Raw genomic sequence first — 25,851 nt, forward strand, 5'->3', positions numbered from 1 at the left:
TTTCACCCCCTAGATGTTAGGGTAAGATAAGTGAAGGGATGGGCAAAATTCCAATCAAAACAGTGAATTACCCTCTGAATATTTGGCCGTCTGCAGCCAGGTGAGTCATTGGCATATTCCCTTCAGCAAACTAGTTTGTGTACATTTGTGGTTGCAGAGCAAGCGTCTTTGGTGTGGCGCATGTTCATGTTTGCAATTAAGAGAATGAAAGTGTGTGGGCCTCTGTGTGTATTAGTGTTCATTTCGTTGACTAAAACTATGACGAAATATGTTCGTCAAGGACCTTTTTTTCCATGACGAAAACGAGACGATGACGAGACGGCACCGACGGCAGTAAACAATAACTGTAACAAAATCATCATGCAATATCGTTGACGAAAAGTGACGAGACGAAAATGTAGTTTACTAAATAAAAACTATGCCAAAATCTCTCTTTACTTTCGTTGACGAAAAATAACGTTACATCTCTGATAGTCAGTTTTTCTCCCAGCAGTTCCATTTCCGGTGCTGCGCTGGGCAGCAGCTGTGTGTCTGTGGTGCGCGGCGGTACATTTGAATTATACCGGGCAGCGGCAAAATATGAACCGTCAGGAAGACTCGGGTCTAACTCATGGTCTAACTAACCTTATTTAACAGAAAATAAAATGGGGAGCAGGGCTTGGGAGCAGTGGTCTTAAGTGCTTTGACAAAAAATCCATAAAAAAATGTAATCTGTAGAAGCCGTAATACTGTAAAAGGTACATCCAGTCCGTTTAGCCTAGCCGGCTAAACGGACTGGATGGCCTACCTGCCTGTCAGCCTTCCATCGGGGAACAAACTTATCTCGTGCCCTCATTGGCGTTCGTGTGTGTTGGAGGAGGGGCTCTATAAGGAAGTGGCAGATTTTCTCCGGTTGTGTATTTTCAAATTCTAGCGTTCTCGAGCCGGTTTCTCAAACTTACCTACCCCACCTTTAAAGAGCCTGTGACACCATCCCAACAACTGTTGTGCAATGAAATATTGGGCTACTAGTAATCTCGAACCGTCAGTTTAAAAAAGAAAAAGCGATACCGTTTCGTTAAATATCAATAATTTCGGAAATTCCTTCACTCATTTTGAAGTTTTGGGGGAAGCCGGAAGTGACGTCAATGCGGGAACGCTTCGAGAGCCAAACACGGACAAAGTGTGTTGTGTCATGCGTAGAAATGGTGAATTACTGAGTTTAGGCACGTTGATAACGTTTTGATGAAGTTGACTACAGTATATTCATATTTGTCAGTGCTTTCATGTCAATTCGGCGACATAAACATAAATGATCGTGGTGAAGATGATGATTACATGAGGATTAAAAATCGGGAGTGAGAGCTGCTGAATTTCCTCCCGTCGGATGTGATATAAAAACAAATCGATTATTTTTGTGGTTATAAACTCAAGTGGATGAAACTACATTTATTAGTGCTTTCATGTCAATTCGGCGAACATATGATACATTAAATGATGAGTGAGGATGATGATTAAAAATCGTTTGTTTGAGCCGGTCTGCATTTACTGATGAGAAAACAAACCGATGCTTTTTGTAGTTGTAGTACACCAACGTGGATTAAATGTGTGGTTTTTTACCACATCCATCCATCCATCTTCTCCCGCTTATCCGTGGTCGGGTCGCGGGGGTAGCAGTTCCAGCAGAGAGCCCCAAACTTTCTTTTCCCTGGCGACATCAACCAGCTCTGACTGGGGGATCCCAAGGCGCTCCCAGGCCAGCGAAGAGATATAGTCCCTCCACCTGGTCCTAGGTCTACCCCTTGCTCTCTTCCCAGCTGGACGTGCCTGGAACACCTCCCTATGGAGGCGCCCAGGTGGCATCCTAACTAGGTGCCCGAACCACCTCAACTGGCTTCTTTCGACGCGAAGGAGGAGCGGCTCAACTCCGAGTCCCTCCCTGATGACCGAACTTCTCACCTTATCCCTAAGGGAGACACCAGCCACCCGGCGGAGGAAACCCATCTCGGCCGCTTGTATCCGCGATCTCGTTCTTTCGGTCACGACCCATCCTTCATGACCATAGGTGAGGGTAGGAACGAAAATGGCCCGGTAGACAGAGAGCTTTGCCTTCTGACTCAGCTCCCTTTTCGTCACAACGGTGCGGTAAAGCGACTGCAGTACCGCTCCCGCTGCTCCGATTCTCCGGCCCATCTCACGCTCCATTGTTCCCTCACTCGAGAACAAGACCCCGAGATACTTGAACTCCTTCACTTGGGGTAAGGACTCATTCCCTACTTGGAGTGGACAGTCCATCGGTTTCCTGCTGAGAACCATGGCCTCAGATTTGGAGGTGCTGATCCTCATCCCAGCCGCTTCACACTCGGTTGCGAACCGATCCAGTGAGTGCTGAAGGTCGCAGACCGATTAAGCCATCAGAACCACATCATCTGCAAAAAGCAGTGGTGCAATCCTTACTCCACCGAACTGCAGACCCCCCCCCCCACGACTACGCCTCGAAATCCGATCCATGTATACCACAATGTTGGGGAAATTAATGGATAAAATGCACGGATTATTATTATTATTCCCACTCCGATCGGGACACTAGGTCCACCGTTTCCCCGCAGCGAGGCTCCCCCCGTTGACAGTTTACGTGGGCTGGGTGCAGTGGCGGACTGGCCATCGGGACGAATCCCGATGGGCCGGTACCGAAGTGGGCCGGTCGGATAAGTAACTAGCACATCCCCCATAGGCGGCGCGTGAGGCTCAGGTTTGAGAAGGCTAAATAACTTATTTTACCTGACGCTGCCCGTCTCCGGCGTCTATAGAAAAGAGATCCACTCAGTGTGCGGAGTTTAAATCTCTCAAGTCATATTACAGGATAAAGGAAATACAGTTTAAACTGCCGTATGCAGAGAAGACGCCGACGTGTCGCACTTATCATTCATATTACATCATCAATCAGATCATCGATCATATAATATCATAATATATCATATATTTCCTTATCTGAGTCAGCTTCTCCAGCCTCACCTGGCCGTGCAACACTCACAGTGTCACATACTGTATGCAGAAGTATTATTTAACACATTATGTTGACGAAACACTCGAGACAAATGTAATTAAAGTCAGATCCACTCGTGTCTTAGACGTGAACGCGCTCTCAGCAGGAGAGAGAAACCCTGGCTTGATTTACCGAGTTGATAACCAGCGTAGTAGGACCGCTTAGCGAGATCTCGTTTGTTAGTTTGTTTATTACTCAAACATATCCAGGGTCTGTTGAACTGGCTTCGTAGTACAGGGCACAGGTGGCTAGCAGCGCTAATGTCAAAGACACAGACATTATACATTATATTTGTATTTTACATCCCCCGCCCCCCCCCCGTTGACAATTTACTAGCGGTACCGAAGTGGGCCGGTCGAGAGTCCCGGGATGATTTTTAGTCCCATTCCACCACTGGCTACATGACCATATGATCGCCCATATTGACGCACCTCATTCCTAAACTTCTAACAGATACAACATAAACCGATCCTTCAGCCTCATATGAGCTCTCAGACACGTTCAACATTAACCTGTCATCGCTGTCTGAGCTTGCTGCTGTGTGCGCCGTCGTGCGTTTACATCTGACTGTATATATATAAAGGTTTACATGCAGATGCTGGGATCCTGAACGGTGCAGCTGGAGCGCTGTGCCCGCAATGACGTCACCCATCATTTGGCGGGACTTGAAGAATCCGCGAGAAGATCCAGAAAATTGTCAACATTGAAGGCAGATTAATGGTTATCAAAGTACAAATATCCAAAATCAGTTCAGTAACGGTTTTCAAGGGGACAATATGTACTCAAATTGATGGGTTTGGATGATGGGGGAAAACCGTGTCACAGGCTCTTTAAGTTCTTGTTGAGAAAAACAAGCATATCTGCCTTCTCAGGCATACCAGGAAGAAATGTTTGAACATTTTAAAGCAAAATCCTTCAATCTGGTGCACTTTAAGCAGAATTACTAGAGACTAGATCTAGGGGGTACATAAACACCCATATGAAAAAGATCGGTTTACATTTGAATAATTAAATAAGTATGTGAGCATAACCAAAAACCCATAGCCAATAACAAATACATGTAACGTATTTTATGTTTGTTGTTCATTCATATCTTATTTTACTATTGTGACGTGAATGCGCCTGCATGGGCACTGATTAACTGAACTGAAACAGGTGTGTTAATCAGCGGAGGAACTCACAGCTGGGAAACTGACAGCGGAGAGAGAAAAGGCAGTGGAGAACTGTGAATGGAGGTTGGAGGACGCTACATGTGACTCGGCACTCTTTTGGGTGGGAGGGTGTCGTTTGCAGCGGATAGAGCTGCCGGCGACAAAGACAGCCAGACAGGAAAGACGTTAGAGTGTCAGGATCGGGAGGCCTGTTACCTCCTATAGATAGTCAGGGCCGGGGTTTTAGTGAGTGCGAGCCGCGATCCCTCCTTACGCACGGCGGTGCCCAAGCAACACGGACACCAGCTGTAGTGACTCAGTTCACGTCGTCCAGCGAAGCCGATCCCCGGGGAGTTGGACGGCGTCCCAAGCGTAGACCCCGGGGGAGGGTCTTGCCAACTGGCGAGTTACGTATACCCATTTATATTGTTGTATGTCTGATTTTAGAAGTATTTTACAGTGTATGGAAGGAGAGCAGCAGGGGAGAGGCTACCACGAATTGGAGCTCTTGCCCTAAATTGTTGGTTGGGTCATTGCAGTGTGTGTGTGCTGTGTGTGTTCATTTTGCCTAGTTGTGTGCCTCCGGCAGAGGGTGTTTGCATGCCGTGTTCTTGGTGTGGTGTGCCGTGTTAAACGCTAGTAAAACTAGCCCTGCTGAAGTGTATTTAAAAGTGGACTCCACAGTCTAGTGGGGGTTTCTGGTGCCCCGTGGACTCGCTTCCTTTTGTTCTCTCCTCTCCTCTTACCAATTAACTGTGTTAAAATAAAGATTGCCCTATATTTTGTACAAAGCTGACTCTGTATTTATTGGAAGGTTCTGACAAAGTGGTAGTGTTTCCTGCCACACCTGAAGCGAATCCAACATATATTACACTATTTTATTTATGCATATTTTTTTATCTCCAGTTTAAAACGATATGTCTGGTTTACTATCCTATAGTATACATTGGAATGATTTCAAACCTGTTTTATCCCAATAATTATAAAGGAGTGCCTTGGAAATATGTGTTTACATAAATTGTGATCAAAACGTTTGAGACCCACTGAGATAACTTAGACTAAAGTGAACTATCTAAACACTCAGAGTACTTTACCTCACTGAGCTGGAGTTATCAGCCTCAGTCTGACTGGAGAGGACTCTCCTCCACATCATTGTAGAAACATCTTCTTCTTCCGTTAGAGCAGCTAGCACCAGATGCTAATAATAACAGCGCCGGTTCCAGTGCACCCTCCCTTTCTCCCTCGCTCACTCGCACTTTGGCTGTGAGCTGCGGGTGCCAGATAAGCCAACATCCCCCATTTTCATCACTTGCAGCGCCCATCGTACAGGGGAAATGAAACGTGTAACCGGGGTGAAAAAGGGTGTTACATTTACTTAATTATGAATGTTGTTACATCAAGGCCGAAAATTAGGATGAGCACCAACGGTCAAAACATTTGTTTTCCCTCCCAGAGCTGTCAGCGCAGCGCCTCCACAGATCTGGCGCCCTAGGCGAACATCTATAATGCCAGTGCAAGAGTGTCACTCGGTGACACCTGTCAGTACCAGATGTGTTTGGGCTACATGCATGGATGTATAATAACATGGGGCTACCAGATATGTTCGGGTGTATTTCCGTCGCCAAAGTTCAGATATTTAATAAAATACTCAGGGGAGTTTCCTGAATTTTCATGCCCAAAGCCAAGCACTAGGCCCTGGGTAAATTAAGAGGCTGATCTCGGGCAATTTTGTCCACTTTCCCTGGTGGTAGAAACTCAAGCCAGACATCCCTGGAATCGTCTTAGAGAGTAGATGATCAGTGGGGCCTTGTTTTTACTGAATGATTTGTTTTTTTATGGGGAATTCAAATATGAGCTTATTTTTAGGATTTTCTGAGACTTTGCACACGTTTTCACAAACATTTTCACGCTAGGAGTATGGGGGTACTTCCATTCGAGTATGGGAGTACTTCCATTCGCTTTGTCTTGATCTGTAGATGTGATTTGATGTGTCGTGTGTCTCCCAACTCCTCTCCAAAGTTCAGATACTATATAAAAATACTAAAAGGTAAATAAAACATGAAACATAATGACAAAATAACAACCTGAAAGATATGTATTCTATCTACACATTTCGTAATTATCTAATCTAGTGGCTTTATAAAAGTGTTGGCTAAAGTAACGCAGAATATATATATTTTTTAATTGTAAATAATTAGAAACATTTATGTGCACAAGTACATGGGACCCCACCATAGCACCCCACACATAACAAGCTGTCCCGAGTTCCTCCGGCTGCAGTTCCGCAGACAGCCGGTGTGTGGCAGCAGAGCGCTGGGAGCAGAGGGAGGTGAGTAGACGGATATGACGGATGACGGATGCGACGGAAATACACCCGAACATATCTGGTAGCCCGAACACATCTGGTACTGACTGTCACTACCCGATCCGTCCCCCTGCCCGATCGGTACTGCGCATGTGCGAGATGGTCCGCCATATTGGACAACTCCGGACGGCAACCCACGATGAACAGTTGACACAGTGGCTTTTAGCAAAGCTCAAAAAGAAAAACCGAGAGAGATGAGTTATTGTTATTACAACGTGACTTCACTATTATTAAACAACTCTTTTTATTGGGTTCTTTTATTTTGGGTTAAGTACATTGTCAGAATAAGTGAGAAATTAATTTAACTTCTGTTAGACAGCCATATGCCATACATGTTTGCACACATTCACAGTAAATATGTATTCAGTATGATAGCTGTCTAACAGAAGTTAAATCCATTTCTCACTTATTCTGACAATGTACTTAACCCCAAATAAAAGAACCCAATAAAAAGAGTTGTTAAATAATAGTGAAGTCACGTTGTATTAACAATAACTCATCTCTCTCGGTTTTTCTTTTTGAGCTTTGCTAAAAGCCACTGTGTCAACTGTCCATCTTGTGTTGCCGTCCGGACTTCCGGACCATCTCGCACATGCGCAGTACCGATCGGGCAGGGGGACGGATCGGGTAGTGACACTGACACCGGCCCTGGTCTCAGGTTACACTGTAGGAAGTGTAGGTACGCTACATTTCCCGCCTCGCCGCAGTCATACAGTAGACCAGGGGTTCCCAAAGTGGGGGTCGATGTAGATGTTTTCAGAATCCTCTTGATGTGACCCCTGAGGTGTTTTTTAAAAAAAAATAAAACATTTAAAATATATTTTTAAATAATTATTATTTTTATTATTAATAATAATAACGTGTGCATAGACATTTTGTATTATGTAAGTCTGTTCAAGACACGTGGGCGTCCGCCGCAGAGATGGAGCCCCTCACTGGGTCGGTCTGGGGCTCATCGACAGCGGCAGCCGCAGAACCGGAATCCCGCACCATATCAGGCCGAGACCCGGTGGCGGCAAGAGACGCGGGAACGGGGCCCCGGCTGGACCTCACCATGGCTTCACCCGCGGAAGATGTCCTAGAGTTAGACTACATGGAGGACGAAGAGGATACCTCTGAGTTCCTCCTGTCTGACTCGGATGAACAGTCCTCTGCCCAAGCTGCCTCGAACTCTGCTCGGTATAAAACACCGAAGACGCAGAGGTCGCAGCCCACCCCGAGTCCCCAGCCCAGGCTGGAGACAAGGGCAAGTTGGCCGAGAAAATCTCCGGTTCCGGCTGCAGCTCAGGCTCAGCCAACCCAGAATTTCGGCCAGCAGTCGAGGAAGAAGAAGCGAGCGGCCTGACAGCCCCTCCTTCTCCCCTCTGTGACAGAGCTGGAAGTTCTTTCCCCGGCTCTAAACGTGTCCCCGCTGCCTCGAGAGATGCCTCAACGTCATCCTCAAGTCTGCATAAAACACATGTCACATCTTTGTTGTTTAAATAAACCATTTTCCGCTGACGCATCCAGGCTTCGGCCAAGGGCGCAGCTCAAAAAAAATGAAAAGAAAAACAATAAACAGTCCGTTAACTATAAATCCCCTTCTGAGAGCAGCTACGGCCTCTCTCAAAAGGCGGATAATAAACGGGTCTGTGAAGGCACCACCGTCACGCGCATGCGCAGTGCCGGCTGGGGTCGTGAAGGCTCCACCGTCACGCGCATGCACAGTGCCGGCTAGAGCTGTAAAGGACAGCACGCCAATTCTTCCCCTTTTGAGAGCAGCTACGGCATCTCTCAAGAGGCGGATTATTGACGGGTCCGTGAATCCACCGTCTCGCGCATGCGCAGTGCCGGCTAGAGCTGTAAGGGCACCTCCGTCATGCGCATGCGCAGTGCCGGCCGGAGCCGTAAGCGTGACATCTCAGCTGGCTCTAAGGAGCATACAGCAGGAGATACTCACGACATCTGCCTGGGCTTCTCAAAATAGTTATACTTTATCTGTTTTCACAAACCCAGAGAGAGTCAACCCATATTCTGGAGAGAGAGGTTCTCTCTCTCCTAGAAAGAAGGGTTTTATCTATAATGCCCACCGAGCGGAGTCAGATTACGGGGGAAAATGTCCTCGTAAAGCACCCACTCAACATGGGCCTCATAATACAACTAAACCCCGCGCGCCACGGTGTGCGGAGAGTTTTGGTTATTATGTAATGCGTAGTGGCACTACACCCGACTTTTCTAGTGTGGGACGCGCCTACGGGTGCCGTCCTTTCACGGAAGGTGGTCACCACGGACGCAGGTCAGACAGGCTGATAGGGTATTTACGAAGGTCGCCCGGTGAGAGGTCCCTAGAGCAGAGACATCCAGCGGGCACACGTAAACTACCCGGAGCTTTTAGCGGTGTTCCCCACCCTAAAACGCTTCCTGCCTTCTCTCAGAGGACACCATGTCCACGTGAGGACAGACAACACGATATCGTGTATGAACCGCCAGGGGAGGTTGCGTTGTCTCCAGTCAAACACACTGGCACACAAACTGATCCCTTGGAGCGGCAGACGTCTCCTCTCTCTGAGAGCGACACAGGTACCGGGAGTTATGCACCTCGGGACAGAATTACTGTCCAGAGGTGCACCACTCTATGCAGACTGGACTCCTCATCCAAGGATCGGGAGTCCGCTGTGGGTGCGTTACGGCGGAGCCGCGTTAAGTCTGTTCGCAAAAGGAGAAAATGCTCGACAGCTGTTCTCTTTAATGCACGATTTAAACACACTGTTAGGCAGGGACACACTCGTACACGATTGACCTCCGGGTCCTCTGTGCGTGTTCCCACCCCTGGCTCTGTTACCCCCAACTCTGGCCAGAGTGAAGGAGCAACGCCACTCACTTACTCTGATGTTTCCGCCCTAGCCCGTAATGTACGGGCTGGCGGAGATATATCAGCTGTTGTGCGGGCAGCCATGGCAGCCCCCACCACGCAGGGACAGATTGTCTCAGGCGGGGGAGATCCTTTACCCACGCCCAGAGCGCGGGGCACTATGGGCCTGACCCGTGAGTGGTACAATCTGAATACAGTGGGACTCCCTCAGAAGGTGATAAACCCTATTCAGAGTGCGAGAGCTTCCTCCACCAGGTCTCTTTACGACTGTAAGTGGAGGATGTTTGAGGAGTGGTGCCTTCAAGAAGGACACATCTCTTTTCAATGTCCTGTCGGGGTGATTTTATCATTCCTACAGGACTTGATCGAAAAACTCAAAGCTTTCTCCACGATCAAGGTGTACCTGGCTGCTATTGCTGCATGCCATGTGGGCTTTGAGGGTAAGACGGCTAGCCAACATCCTTTGGTTTGCCGTTTTATGAAGGGAGCTCGCAGGCTCCTCCCTGTCTCCAGGTCGCTGGTGCCCTTATGGGACCTGGCAGTGGTTTTAAATGGGCTCAAAATGACCCCATTTGAACCCCTGGAAGGAGCTGACATGAAACATCTGTCACTCAAGACAGTGCTGTTACTGGCCCTGGCATCCGCCAAGCGGGTCAGCGATATCCATGCACTGTCTGTACATCCCTCATGCACTCAGTTCGCCCCAGGGCAAACGAGAGTGTTGTTGAAACCCAACCCTGCCTTTACACCAAGGGTGGTTGGTTCGTGTACCCCAATTGACATTGAGACATTTCCTCCGCAGCTGGTTTCCTCCGGGGAGCAGCAGCAGGATCTGTTGTGTCCAGTCCGGGCTTTACACACATATATGGACAGATCAAAAGAGCTTCGTCTTAATGACCAACTCTTCGTGTCCTGGGCTAAACCTCACAAGGGTAAGCCTGTTACTAAGCAACGGCTCTCCCACTGGATCGTGGAGGCGATTGCTTTGGCCTATACGAGTCAGAATCTGCAAGCACCTTCGGGTCTGCGGGCTCACTCGACTCGGGGCCTTGCTACATCCTGGGCTTTGTTCAAGGGTGTTTCCATCCAAGACATCTGTGCAGCGGCAAGCTGGTCTTCGCCGCTCACTTTTGTCCGCTTTTACAGGCTAGACGTCTCCGCTCCAAGCGTGGCCCGAGCAATGCTGGGCACCTTGTTGAGTCGGGACTCTACCTGTTAAATTCTGGTTGATCGGTGATCTTCGAGATAAGCTCGTCTGGCAATACGGGAGCTACAATATCCCATAGTGAGACATCGAACGGAGTGTTATGAATGAGAACTATAGGTTACTTACGTAACCCCAGTCTCAGAGTAACATGAAGTGAGATGTCTCACCAGACGGCCTTCCTTGCTATGGTGAAGCGAGAAGAGGTGCTTATTTTGAATGACGCATGCGTCGTGGCGCAGGCTACTTATAGGGGGTGATTTCCCCTGACGTTGACGTCAAGATCACCAGCCAATCAGGATTGGCGTAATGAGATTGATGCTTCTGTTTGCTCCGCGATGAGGCGCATCCCATAGTGAGACATCTCACTTCATGTTACTCTGAGAACTGGGGTTACGTAAGTAACCTATAGTTTTGACTAGTTTGACTGAAATGTTCTCTATAATCTGATGACTAAAAAAAGACTCAACAGTTTTCATTGACAAAAAGTAGACTAAAATAATTAGTTTTCTTTGACTAAAATAAGACTAAAATGCTCAGACTTTTAGTCGACTAAAACTTGACTAAATAAAAACAGGATGAAGGTGACTAAATATGACTAAAACTAAAAAGCAAATTTAACACAGGACTAAGACTAAAACTAAATAAAAAAATAGCTGACGAAATTAACACTAGTGTGTATACAGTATTTTTCCAACACAGATTGCACACAGGTACACATTCCTTCAGCTGACAGACCAGAATACACACCTTGCGAGTTCGACCACATAAAACACGGAGAGAAGAAACAGAGAATATTTTTGTGGATTCTCTAAATATATGAACGATATCACCAGTGCGTGATCCAATTGCACAACTTGTGGACCATTTATACTCTCAAATAATTGTTCAAATGTGAGCTCTATGTAACAAATATTGAGAAGTTGAAAGCGTTTTCAAACCTTGCCCCCAATTCATCCTTAAAAGTCCTTTGTGACATGGTTCAGTAATGGGTCATTAGGAGAGCAAGCAACAACATTTCTATTGAGTAATAGTGAAATTATGATTAAGTTCCCTATTGTCATAGAACAAATAAAACAAATATATAAAATATAATATAGTACAACGAATACAATAGAGTTTCCTGCCAATGCTTTTCCATTATCACACTGATTTACAACATGCCAAGAAATGCAGTCATGCAAAAGCAAAGGGCAAGGAAAGCGTAGACTGCGGGAAAGTATGTGTAGCTGTGAACAAAACAGATTTCAAAAGCCTGAAATAATCTGGTCGCCCCTTTGGTTTATGGGTTTGGACACCATCCATAAACTACATAAACTATTGTCTCTGGTTCAAGTCAATGCTAATAAAGCTGTAGCCTACTTGTGTTACCTAATGAAATGCTGAAAGAGAATTGGCATTGCAAATGTTTTCTACGATTTGTGTAAGGCCTTAATGATGCACGCAATTGAGTATAAGATTGTCCAGCATTGAAAAGTAAGGGAGGTGGTGTCTGCTTCGTGGTCATTTCAAGTGGTGCTCAGATGTCTCTCTACTGGTGCCCGATGATATCATGCTACGGATTGCGGTACAGACATTAACGGAACAATTGTTATGCACGTTTGGAGAGCTCGCAGGCTGCTGAAGTACAGAAAGCCCAGGTTTCCTGCCCTTCTGTTTTAGACAGGCATGTGTGTGAACTTTTGGAAATGACACTTCTCCAGTTTAAACAGTTTGAACAGTCCACCATGATCGTTTCAGTCCCCACAAACACAAGATCCATCTTTCTCAACAACTACTGCCTAATTGCCCTCAATGTCCTGACGGGCCGACCCCAGGCATTGCAGGCGGGTAACATCACATCTTCCACCATGGCCCTTTAACATTGGAGCCCCTCACGGCTGCGTGCTCAGCCCTCTTTTCTTCTCCTGTTTCACACACCACTACGTCACCACACACAACTCTAACACCATCGTGAAGCTTGCTGACGACAGCCGCCATGGGCATGATCACTGACAGCAATGAGACTCTGTGCAAAAGGGAGGTGAAAGCCTTGAGGTATTGTTGCACTGCCCTAAAACTTAAAGACTATTGGTTGAATCTGCTCAGCACATCACTACGACAGAGCTGTCATCCAAGATATTAAGGATTGTTTTGAAGTTAAAAAAATGATGGTCTCTATCAATGAATCCTACTTTACCCATGGTGTCCTTTGTGAACACAAATCTCTTTCAGAATGCCCTTGCATTGTTTATAGTGTAGGCTGTATAATCAAAAGTATTCATGCCAAAATAATTCACTTGATGAATGTCTCATCCAAAGCCCAAGAATACATTACCGTTTTAAGGTTCCAAATACTTTTCTGTGTGACTGGTTGAATGAAGTGGACATGTAAAATTGGCGAAATGTAGCTTAAAGCCTGAAATTAAAGAGAGAGAACTGAGCAGGACTATGTTTCCATGTTCCACTGAGAGGCCACAGGTAACTTCACACCATGCCTTCACACTTCATAACAGAGCAGATTACTAAAGAGTGAAGCCAGCTGCTCCTGTGTACTCTGTGGCACATGTCCATCTATTGGATAAAGGAGAGCAGCAGTGTTGACACATGTCTGTTAGTCCTCAATGAAAGAGAGAGGAGGAAAGAAAAACAGAGAGCCTCGATCCATCTCCTTCTTACACAACAGGCCACACACACACACACACACACACACACACACACACACACACACACACACACACACACACACACACACACACACACACACACACACACACACACACACACACACACACACACTGAAGTCAGGATCAACTGAAGTTTGTTCTCTTTTCTTCCTGTGTCTTTTGTTGGAATCACTCTGGAGTTACATTTCTCTAGACTCCCCTTCACAGCAGCAGGTTGACAGAGTGTGTGAAGTGATCGGCGGAGCAGTAACTAACCCAAATCAGCCGCAGAGATCAGGGAAGCTAATCCGGTGCCAAGCCTAATAGAATCACAGACAGGAATAGACCATAGGGCTCAACAGTGGCTTTGGCCTTGCTTCAACGTGTGAGCCAGCGTGTGTGTGTGTGTGTGTGTGTGTGTGTGTGTGTGTGTGTGTGTGTGTGTGTGTGTGTGTGTGTGTGTGTGTGTGTGTGTGTGTGTGTGTGTGTGTGTGTGTGTGTGTGTGTGTGTGTGTGTGTGTGTGTGTGTGTGTGTGTGTGTGTGTGTGTGTGTGTTTTTATAATGGTAGTATTTCCAGGATTAATGCTGCAGAGGCTGGATTGCCAACCAGAATTTTGGGATTAATGCAGTACAAAACCTGAATCAGGAGACACTTCAACTGTGAGATAGACTCAAAACGATTTAAGGGAAGTTTTGACATATGTCTGTTACCTGAGTGGTCTAAGGCAGGAGCAGTTTAGACAGTGTGCACTGCCGGAGGATCTCGCAGCATACAAGCAACACACCCAAACTGGTTTTAAGCAGCAGTTATGGCCCTATGCTCACTGCCCTGACTTGGTATGCCCTTGGTTCTGATTTGCATCCGGTGCTTACTGTACTTACTTATCTTAAAGAGGATCCCAGTGTCATAATCAATCTGTTTAGTTCCAGTTCTCTAAGTGTTGCAACAAATTGTAATATTCTAGAATTAAAGTGTTTAATTGTAAAGTAACACACTAGTTCTGGGTTGAGTTATTATAGATGAACTGTCTTCATTGGACAGTGTAAGGAATGGGTCCCAGCAGCTCATGTTTTCCCCCGAGGCCCTGCAAGTAGATTCATCAGGACACAAAGTACTGTAACAGAGAACCCAATAATTATGTATCTAAGAAACGAAAGGCAGAATTCTCAGGTATTTAGTAATATGTGTGTTTATGTAATGATATATATGCTTATATAATGACATAATAACTGTGTGCCGGTCTGGTGAAGAAGACGTCATTTTTTTATGAAATTAAAGTTGTTGAAATCAAATGTTTTCCCCCTTCAAGGGGTTTTCAGACAGGCAATGATTAACATGCTTTATAATTATTCTTTTAAGGAAGGGTAAGGGGCAGGTTGGGTGGTGAGGGCCCCCTGACAGTGCAAACACCCTGGCATATAGCATAGTGCTAGCATGCTTAATTAAACTCACTGATAAACGTCTTAACTGCACTAATCCAAGGTTAGTAATTGCATTGTTTAGTCATAGTTTCTTTATTTGCCATAGCTTATAAAGAAGATAGTTGTACGGCAGGGATACAGTACGGCAGGGATACAGTACAGCAGCGATGACAATGCTATGGTTATTAGCACCTAGCGCAGCGCTTGTCGATTAACACGAGGAGCACAGTGACCCCAGATCTTTAACTGGTTACCAGCACTTGTTCTTTCCTGTGTGTGTGTGAGAAATTGAGAGCCACCGTACATCTTCCTATAATTACCATGAAATAGCTCTCGAAGCACGATAGATTAGACAAGGATAAAACAAAGTAATGAACACAATATGTCACATGATCAATTCTCCCCAGAAAAAGTATGAACTGCACCAACTTTCTGAAAGCGGGTCAACAACTACAGCAACAGATAATTAAAGAGCTTGCCAAAAACAAAAGTCACGATAGGATCTGTTTTGCAGTCTTGTTCTGATCTCAGTCATCTGTCTGAGATCCTAATATATGTTTTTTGTAATGCCTGTTGCCATGGTCGCTGAAAGTAGGACTCATTTGTTGTCATTCTGCAACACATTTGTAGTTTTGTCCATTTATGCTACACTAGAAAAAAATGACAAAACAAAACATAGCAAAACAGTGCACATTCCTGATTTATAAATTACATCAGTAGGAAGTATACAACAGCATGCAAACACAATTATAAATTAAAATAACCTTTAGAAATGTGTTTAACACTTTAACAAATGATTTATTTATACAAATTGACCTATGATTAGGGTTAGGGTCTGTGTATCTCCAAATAAGTGATTCAGACTTGTGGCTGGTAAATATAGATATGTGATGTACATAGGCCACCACATATGGGATCTGATACCCTTCAGGATATTTAACTGCAAAGCTCACTTACACAAGGACCGTGTTGAGGGGATTTTGGCTTTGTTTGTGTGTGTATGTGTGGTTTCTCCCTCGGGCCGTCTGAACATCTGTCAGCTTAAATATCAAAGGTGTCCTCTAACTTGACACATCAGTGTTCACAGATGTCATCTATAGGCTCCTTAGTCCGAAAGGAGAAAAAGAAACTGATTGTACAATAGCCTTTCAATTGGCAGGTTACCAAGAGGTCACTCAGAAGGTGTAAACCTCTCGTAAAACCAACAAATGTGCAGTCAATTGGAGTGATTTTGGTTCTAATTTCATGGTTTTATTTTTCCTTAGCTGCAGAAGGCCCCAGATCTTAATCTGATATCATCAATAATATAATACAACAGTACATTGTGTAAGGCCGACTCATTTTAAAGTAATGGAAATATATGGATAACCTTCTACGACACATCTGCCAAATCTTTCTGTAGATGGAGCAGTTCAGTACTGTAGGGATTGAAAAGCGTTGAAAAGGCATAACTGTGTTTGAGTACAATGTTAAAGAACTTAGTATAAGTATTTCTGTCCCGCTGCGGCAAAAAAGGTTTCAGCTTCTAATAATATATTTTACTGGCAACTGGATTTGAATTTGATCCAAAAAGATAAAAAACAAAGTAAATACATGCAAATAAAACACACAATGCTAAAGATACAAACCACCCGAACCACTATTATAACTTCAACATTGAACTGAGTCTCAAGTTCTATAATAGGATCTGCATAAACAAAAACAAACCATCAAGAGCCATCTAGGAAACATACATGCAAATCAAACAGGAAGCAGTCGATTTGATTGACAGCTCTTTCCTTTTGTTAACTTATCATAGAACAGAAATGAAGCTATTCTGTCAGTTTGATTGGATTTAAATGTAAGTAAGGCGTTGTCTCTTAACTAGTGAACTCTCTGTTTAAATATAAGATCCGATCTAGACACAATCGAGATAAGATGTAGGTATGAGACGACGTTGGTATAAAAGATCCACACCAACATACAAACATAAATCAATCACTAGGTATAGTAGTACATCTATAGAGGCATAAGAGTAAATGAATGTCTTATACGGGAATTCACTGTAGTCGGCCCTATCATTCATCAGCTGTCTCAGGACCACGCAGGTCTCAGGAGGTCACAGATTCAGAGATTGAGAGGGGGATGTAGAGCGAAGGGGGACATTAAGATCCGTACAGTCAATGTGAGCCAGATCAGGAAAATCGCTGAGACAGAGAGGAAGATTATCAGGTCAAAAAGGACAGAAAGAGGAGGGCTGAACTGTCATATGACCGAAGTGCCGGGAAGGCCAGGCCTCACCTTCAAACCACATGATCTCTATCTCAGGGAGACAAAGTTGAATTCAGCATATCAGTTGAGAGTTACATGGAAGTAAGTGTTGAGGTTAAAGCAATGAGTCCTCTACGAGTGTCCTGACATGTATTTGTGTGTTTCTGCCCTGTTCTAATCCAAAAACGTACTCTTTGTTTTGCTGTAATCAGCCGTAAGAATGTAAACACTGAGCTAAATGTATAAACCATCTAGCAGCAGGCTGGGCTGTGAAACTGCGACAGTATAGATCCACACACACGAACGAGAGAAGTATGGAACAAATTCCAACTTTTTCCTAAACACAGCAGTTTAGACTGAAGCATCACAGATCTGCAGTTCACTTAGTTTACTGCACAGAACGTCTTGATTGAAAGGACTAGAAAAAGGCTCTTCAAACCCCAAGTGCTTGGCCCCAGTAATCATGCGAACAACACAAATCTATTAGAAAAGTGCTTCAGTTCCACTTGACTTTGATCATAAAACTGTCTTGAAAAGCAGTAACAACCTGCAAGCAATGTTGAAGTGGTTCAAGAGTTGCGAAGTGGTGGGGGGACCTCAGGGAACTGACATGGGTCTAACGCAGATTATAGGACATCTGTTGCGTTTTTTTACTTCCTCTCACCAACACACTGCGTTCTACCGCACTGTTTCCCTTCAAAATGCTTTTTCAATGTTTGCGATCTGAAGTGTTGGTCTTAATAATTTCCCCCAAAATGCAGCACAGCTGTGGCGGGAAAAAAAGAAAGTCCCATATGAATTTGGATCTGGATTCAGAATCAGAGGAACCTTAATTATTACAATTGACTAAGTCTGTCAGTGCCCTTGCATTATATAGTTAGGGTTGCATTCTGATGTAAAAAAACACAACATTATATTCAGCTTTAGCAGAGTTAAACAATCACAAGATTATCTTTCAGTTCATACAAAAGTCTTTCTCACATCCCTTCAGCGCTTCTCTGCACACACAAAAAAAAGAGAGAATTCTTCAAAGGACTAACTTAATATTATTGAGATAATTGATACATCCTGTTATCCTGAATCATTCCACAAGAAATAGGCACACTTTCCTGTTATTCTTTTTGTTATCAAGAAACTTCTTGTATTCACTGTAGCCTGGTTTTTCTACGTGGGTTATGTTATTGTTTACTTTTCTGAATCTGAAAATGTCAAGTGTACATTAAGACACAGCATGGGGAGAGGTGAAGATTTCTGAAGACACTAGAACACGGCTTGTGCCGATTTGCAATCGGATCAGATTGAAAGAATGATTGTTCATTGCCTTTTCTCCCTTGTTTTGTTGGTGCTTGCCTTGCAGATAAATGTAACTATGCATGGGGGGAAACAATGTTACAAAAGGTCCGTGAGATGCTCCGCCTTGGCGTTGCCCCCTAGGGTTCGGATGGCATCTATTGGCAAAAACGGTTAAACAAAAGGAAAATATAACTTTTGGCTCAACTCCATAAATCCAATCAGACTTCCATGAGATTTCAGGAACATCTTATGAATGGAGGACAACAGGTGACTGTTTAAGAGAGAGCTCTGATGGAGCAACCAAAAGTAAGAGATAAACAGGAAAGCTACCTAAACTGCATAATGTCATCGGTTTGTTTGTTTGAACATCTAATTAGCAAGGCACCATGTCTCTATCTGACAGCTACACAATCACACTCCTGCAAGCCTGCCCTGCAGGCAAAGAAATGTCAGAGAGTGTAAAAGAGTCTTTTACGAGATGTGTTCCAAAGTGCAGTGTGTTTCATTTCATATCGCTCTTCGGCTTCATCTTTGACTGTCCGGCATCTCAATAGTTCATCTTTCCACTTGTTCTCACATTTTGTATCTGTTTGTCTAGAACCAGCTTAGTTCAGAGCTGCTTGGTAAACCCTGCGTTAAGTCTGTGATACTAAACCCATAACTACTACAAAAAAGTAAATAAAAGAAAGTAAATAAACTGTATATCTAAGTTAGAAACCCCTATATTGAAATGTAGCACCTACATTCCTCCTTACCCCGGTCCCTAACTTTTCTTGTGGGCAAACAAACAATTGCAACCTTTCCAAAGAAGCCACAAAAGTATTGTGCATTTACAATGTTGTTTATTTCTGTCACCTGGTGTTTGCAGACCAGCCCTGCAACATGAATGAGAGGAAGAGTACAGCAGATAGAAGCGGGGAGTTGGATACACACAAGGCAAAAAGGTTGGAATGCAGAGCCAAAAAAGACAACAGCAACTCTCCATAGTAACACTATCAGTTTATTAAACATCCTGGGAGCCATGTTGGCTCCTTTATATACCCTTAAACTTCTGTATGTCCTCCCCATGAGCCACGAGCCTAATGTGGTGGAGCCGTGCTCCTAATTGTTTTTTTCTTTCTGCTGCAGTAAAACACAAATTGAACATTGTTAAACTGAGTCTTTGCAGCTGCACGCAGCAGCCCAGCTGTAGTAGAACGTTTTCTCATGGAGAGCCTGGGAGGCACTCAAGTGCCATAAATGGAGTTACAGGATAGAAGCTCCTTTTTTGAGTCCTATATCCTTTTCCTGCTGTGCGCCTGCATGTCAGGAGCGGCTGTGCATCAAATCCGCAGCGGCAACAGCTGCTCCAGCAGAGGCTGAGCGCACACAAACACACTCAAGGACATGCACGCGCAAAAGCGGACTCCCAGGCCATCAGCAGGAAGGCATCATTTAAGGCTCAAGAAACCAACTCATGCGTGTCTGTTGGCAAAGCTGCCCAAACCGCACTTCGAATCAGACATTGCCGACACCGCTGCACGACTCGGGGCATGCGCACAACTGTCTCCGTGTTATGTTATCAGGCTGGACACACGCGCACAGTATTTATTGGTTACTGAGCTCTAATCACATCCACTGCTCCCATCACTCAAATGCTGCTGTCTGGGGAAACACGAGGACGTATACAATGTTTCCACAAGAGTACTCGCATTAACCTCAACTCTGCAGAGAAAACTTCACATCCCCAAAGTGATCTCATTTTGACATAATCTAAAAAGTGTCCCCCCTTGAAAAGGGGGAGGTCTCTACAAAAATGATCAATTATGTAGTTGCACTTGTCAAAAAGGATAACGTTTTAAGACTGCATGAGACTTGGAGAGGGACAGTTTGCATGCAAACACAAACAAATATGCACACGGGGAAGGGAACGCGCGGGGAGGGAAAGGGGGCCGATTCAACGCAAAGTCCGCCTTTGTTGTGGGAGTCAACTGACACATAAGCTTTCACTCCGTCTAACGCGTCAGTACTCCAAAGACACAAACTGGACCACATCTGCACCGTTCCGTGCGCGTTGAGCTAGTTCCGCTCCCGAGTGCATGGTAAACAGCAGGAGTCTAGTGTATGTGTACGTAAACCAGCTCAGCAAAGACCCAACCCCTTGCTCTACCTGAGCAAACGGAGCGGAGGAAGAAGAGTGTGCTTGGAGGCAGCGCACGCGCGTCTCACAGTCTGCTTTAGTTTTACCTGCCGAGACTCAGCTTAGAAAAACAACTCGCCACTAAAGTTGTCATGCAACTCATTTGTGAATAAAAATAAAAATAATTTGGAACACTGAGAACCAATTTCACGACTTTTAAAAGTGATCCCCAAGTCCAGTACCAAGTCCAGTAGCTCAAAAGGTGCTCATCACACGCTGACTAAAGTACAACTGTGTGCGTCTCTGTCATCTGTCGTACACAGTGCACGCTGTGTGTCAGGTTCTGTCACTCCACTCGTGTCAGACTCTGTTCCTCAGCGACATCTTCTTCAGCGACATAAACAAACAAATGAGTAAAGCAGTCCCTACCGTAATAAAGGTAACCATAGCATCGGCGGGTAGCTATCCAACAAAGTCGACATGAAGGAGATTATTTTTCAAACAGAATCCTTTGGCGAAAACTTCCCACTGTCTGAGGGCTGCCGCCAGTCTGTGCACTACACTAGCTCTGTGTGGAGAGGATCAGGGTGTGCGTAATGCACGCTCGCTCTCTCTCCCTCCCTCTTTCTCTCCCTCGCTCTCTCTCCCCCTCTCTCTCTCTCTCCCTCCCTCCCTCTCCCTCTCTCTCTCTCTCTCTCTCTCTCTCTCATCGCTCTTCCTCTTTCTGTTACGGGACAGATGGCTCTGGGCCATACGTTGCTGCAAAGACCTGCATGCATGCTGCCACTGTCTGCGAGCCTTACTGACAGGAAGTACACAGAGTTAGGAGCATGCATCTGACACTAAGGCAATCTTAGACATGCATTAAATTAAAGTTACTACTGATTTACACGAATGCTATGCACTGAAATCAATGCATATGAGATCATTGGAGCACAACAAAAGTTACATTACCCACATTTAAGCTGCTGTAAAGCACTCAAAAAGTACCTTAATAAGTGTGATAAGAAGTTCAAGCAGAATGTTTTTAATGTTCCAGTGTAGTTAACATGTACACGACGTGTATTGCAATTTCTCCTACTTTTACATGGCTTAATAAAATACAAAAAAATATAATTTGGACATGCGGTCTGTTATTTCTCGATAGACTGAAGCTATGATCAAGGGACAATGTGAAGTCATCAAATCCGCAGAAAGAAGTCTGGTCAATATAGCAATGTCAGCTGCGGCCAAAAAAAACGTTTGAATACACATTTTTATATGTGTGTGTAACTATGTCCTCAGTCAAGAAAAGAAAGAGAGTGCAAGAACAAGAGCACAGTGCAAGAGAAAGATAGAGGGCAAAAGAGAGCCAAATGAGCATGGTAGGGCCCCTTTAAGACCCCCTTTTTATTCCAACAGACAACCTTCACTATACTGTAGTCGCCAACAGAAGGTCCACCATAGAGATGGCAGATGATCAGTTAAATTAACATATCATTGGATTTGTCTTTGACCTGCTCACCGAACATCACTGTGTTGTTGTAAAAATGGCTGATTCTCTAGCAGACACACACGCTTTAATTCTACAGACAAGTGTTTCTTCATTTATCTTGTTTACAATTTTGTACCCGCTCTTGTGCTTCTTCTGTGCATTAGCCCAAGGCAACTCAACCCAAGACATGAAAAGAGACTTGTTAGCACTGTAGTATATAGGAATGCTTTGTTATTGGCCAATGCACACAGGCAAGATGTGACCTGACTGGTAATTGAGCAGATGGGTGATGATACATGGACTGATATTATTAAAATGTAACAAAAGTAAAAGGTAAGAAGGCATGCTCGCTCTCCTGTCAGCCTGTGTACTAAAAGCTCTCCCAAGGATTTCAGCTATGTTGGTGGAGATTAAGGTTTGTACCATTATGGGGTTTGAGCGAGCATAACCGCAGCCATAAAAGCAGATTTATACGCAGCCCATTATTTTTTATAAATGTGTGCAGGAGATTAGGCGTGGTAAATGATATGAGTTTTTTTCGTTTCGAGTTGTCCCGAGCAGTTTTGCATTAACATTTGCTGCACTATAGAAAAAGAAGTGTGTACAAAAGGGACAATCAAAGATATTTAGGCTGCATGTGTCAATTGAGGTGTCTGGTTGCACTTTATATACTATACTCTTTTTGATGCATCTAGAATAGTGTTCCTTTAAGCAGGTTGGCACCACTAGACTGTATGGGTCCCGAACGTTTAACTTGAATGATTACTGGTTTAGTTTCAAGCCCGGAATCTGCCTTCTGAGCATGTTACACTGACATCCACATAGACGGATAAAAACAAAAAAGTTTGTGGTTCAGCATCGTCACTGTAAAGGACGCGTTACATTTTTAACGAGCACAATGGCAATGCACATCTCCAGCAGATCTTCGGGGATGCCCACGTGACACGAAAACTGTGTGATTATTATCCCGGACCGCGGTGAAGTCATCAAATATGAAAAGAGCGGGGGAGAGGGGGAACGTTTTAGAGGAGAAAGTGAGGAGGAAGAGGCAGAGGAGAGCTGAGGATAAGGAACAATAGGTGAAGCTGGGAAAGATGTATTTCCAAATAAAATGAAAACTGCTAAAGTCATACCAATACATACATCTGGAGATAAACATGTACTGTCAAACTATAAGCAACTATAGTTTTCTAAAATACTGGAACAAATCTACTATACAAGACTAAATGACTTCATCAGCAAACATAACTCTATGAAACAATATGGTTTCAGAGCTAACAGAACATCATCATATGCAGTTATAGAATGTATGGAACACATTACTAAGGCAATAGAAAAGAAAGAATATGCAGTAGGGAGCATTTGACACGGGAGTCGTGTGGCGCAGAGGGTAGCAAGTTCGAGGCCCACTGCAGTCAGCATGTGGTTGTGTCCCTGGGCAAGACACTTCACCCCAAATCTCTCCTGTGGGGATTGTCCACAGTATTGAGTATGTAAGTCACTTTGGATAAAAGCGTCTAACAAGTAATGTGTAATTTAATGTAATGAGTCCATGTGAACTCATACTTGTTATTTCTTGTCATTGTAAAAGTTATTTATTTTTGTTTTTTTTTACAAAGAAAATTATTTGTTTAAAACAATGAATCCAATATCACGGATGCTGATGACTTAATCTTTTATTTTCAAGAACAAAGAGGGGGTAGGATCAGAAACGTTTTTAAGCTTTTCTTGCCCCTGTTGAACATGACAGAGACTATTTGAGAATGTATCAAAAAAACATATTTGTTGTACCTTGAACGTTTTTTTATTTTTGCTTCTCTTTGTCATAATTATTATTATTAAAAAAAACAGAAAAAGTATTATTATTATTGTTGTATGTTTTGTTTCTGACATGTTCAATACATTGAATTAAAAAAAGGTTTTAAAAAAGATGGAGAAGATAATAATTTATATGATTAACAGGTCTGGCTCATTTCCCCCATAAATATTTTATTGTGAACGTTTTTGTATACACACCCAAGTGCGAGCATTACAAATACTCTAGTGTGTTACTGGATCAGATAAGAAAGAGACTTTGATACAGACATACAAAAAAGTGTTTTGTTCAAAAACAAGAGATAACAGATTTAAGTGTTTACTTTATTGTGTCTTTAAGGATTTAACTACAAATTAAGCAAACAAAAGATTCCAGTCTTCCTTGATACTTCTCCCAATGAGGTGCAGGAGCTTAAAAGTCCATTACAGCACCTAGATATATACATTTTGTATCAATATAATTGAATTCATGTTCAATCGCAATGGGGCATCACTAATTTGAAGATTGTAAAATGACAGCCATTTAGTTAAGAATTTTAAAATATACTCAAATTGGGACTCTCAATTTGGCCAAATCAGCATCAGCCGTGACCTTGCAACATAGATGATATTGGAGGTGGAGCAGAATGCTAGCTGATGGCTTAAATCCACATTCTGTGTCAGATTGCTCGGTATGAAAGATCATCTCTCTTAGTGGGCTGTTTGTTGTTAACTTTCTCTGCATCTATTTGTTATATAGACATCCTTTAAATGACATGCAATGTCTTATCTAGGAAAGTAGAGGGCACTCTAAACCAGTGGTTCCCAACCTGGGGGGCGACCAAAGATCGCAGGGGGGGCGCCAGGCCTCAGATGATTTGAGGCCAAATATCATAATTTTAAAATACATGATTGTCACGAAAAGCCTTGTCTCTACATTCCAAAATATAATAAAATATAAAATACAAAATAATTGATTAATTAATTTGAATAAAAATTCAAGTTAGTAGCTAATAAAGGCATAAAAAGACAGAAATGTATAATTCTTTCTATAGAAATGTTTCTTCTGCCCGTAAAGTTTCCAAACCGGGCTTTTCTGGATAAGCGCATTTTTAAAACATAGTCATTGTCCATGCCGGTTTCAGTTGGATTATTCGTCACAGTTGCTCCGATCAGATCGGTCTCCTCCAGTTTGTAGATTATTTACGACAACACATCGGCAAAATCCGACTTACTTTGAGCATGTGTTTTAAACAGTTGAATCCCTTTGTGAATTGTTTCCACTTGCGCCGTCCTTTAATATCTTCAAACAGCGGGAATCCAAATGAATGAATCCTGAGTCCAATAACGATCAAAGTCACTCCAATAGTGCTCCTTAATTACGCTGTCATCCTCCTTTAACAACATACTTCACATTCATCCAGTTTAGTAGTTGTAGCATTTTGAGACTTTTAAACTTTAAATACCGCTGTTGCACCCCCCTTGTGTGTGTGTGTGTGTGTGTGTGTGTGTGTGTGGGGGGGGGGGGGGGGGGGCGCAACTTCCAACAGGAGTCATTTGGGGGGGCTCTTGGGAAAAAAGGTTGGGAACCCCTGCTCTAAACCATATGATAAAGACAAATCAATGAATTGTGAGGTGCTCTGTGTCCATTTGGCTCCATAGAAAGTTTATGCACAACCCGTAGAATCCCAAAAGCTTGGTTTCCTCCTCCTGCAATGACACAGCAAGTAGTTCTCCACACTCTACAATAAATGAACATGGACATTATATCACACCTGCATTTTGCTATACAATGGATTAACCCTCTTTTTTAAACCCTGATTGTCCTCGGGTCTCCGGTCCTCCAGAGTCGGTCTGCTTGAATCACATGAAGCCTATCTTACCGTCAGATGCGTCTGAAGCCATTTCTGTGTAAACCTGACTTTAGGCAAGACAATCACTTGTTTAAATGTTGGGGAAGATTGTGGATATGCTTGTTGCTTGTGCGTTCAAGTCTGAAGATATCCTTGCAATCACACATACTGGAACACTGAAATCACTAAAGGCGCCTTCTCTGCTCTTCCTGCTGTTTCCGCTTTTGTTTTGTCTCTTCCTTTGTTAGTTTAAATCTCCTCCTGAAAAATTGTATTTACTGAATTCCAGGATTTTGTCCATGGAGCTTAAAACATGATGCCCCTGTTGGGACACCGTAAATCAACCCAAACAAAGTCATTACGTCTAAATCCTGATGGGTTCACAGCCAACATCACATTAACAG

The 25,851-nt window shown here is 43.8% G+C and overlaps 1 protein-coding gene across 1 annotated transcript in view; it reads right to left on the reverse strand.

The window, feature by feature from the left end:
* The window catches only part of ntf3 (neurotrophin 3), a 50,789-nt gene extending 29,908 nt beyond the window's left edge, over positions 1 to 20,881 (reverse strand). The window contains exon 1 of the mRNA XM_034075006.1: positions 20,756 to 20,881. Within this exon, the coding sequence (XP_033930897.1) occupies positions 20,756 to 20,773 (18 nt within the window). The 5' untranslated portion in view covers positions 20,774 to 20,881. The remainder of the gene's footprint in view (positions 1 to 20,755) is intronic.
* Between the last annotated feature and the right edge of the window lie 4,970 nt (positions 20,882 to 25,851).

This window comes from Pseudochaenichthys georgianus, chromosome 23 (genome assembly GCF_902827115.2).
Source record: "Pseudochaenichthys georgianus chromosome 23, fPseGeo1.2, whole genome shotgun sequence".
Lineage (NCBI taxonomy): Eukaryota > Metazoa > Chordata > Actinopteri > Perciformes > Channichthyidae > Pseudochaenichthys > Pseudochaenichthys georgianus.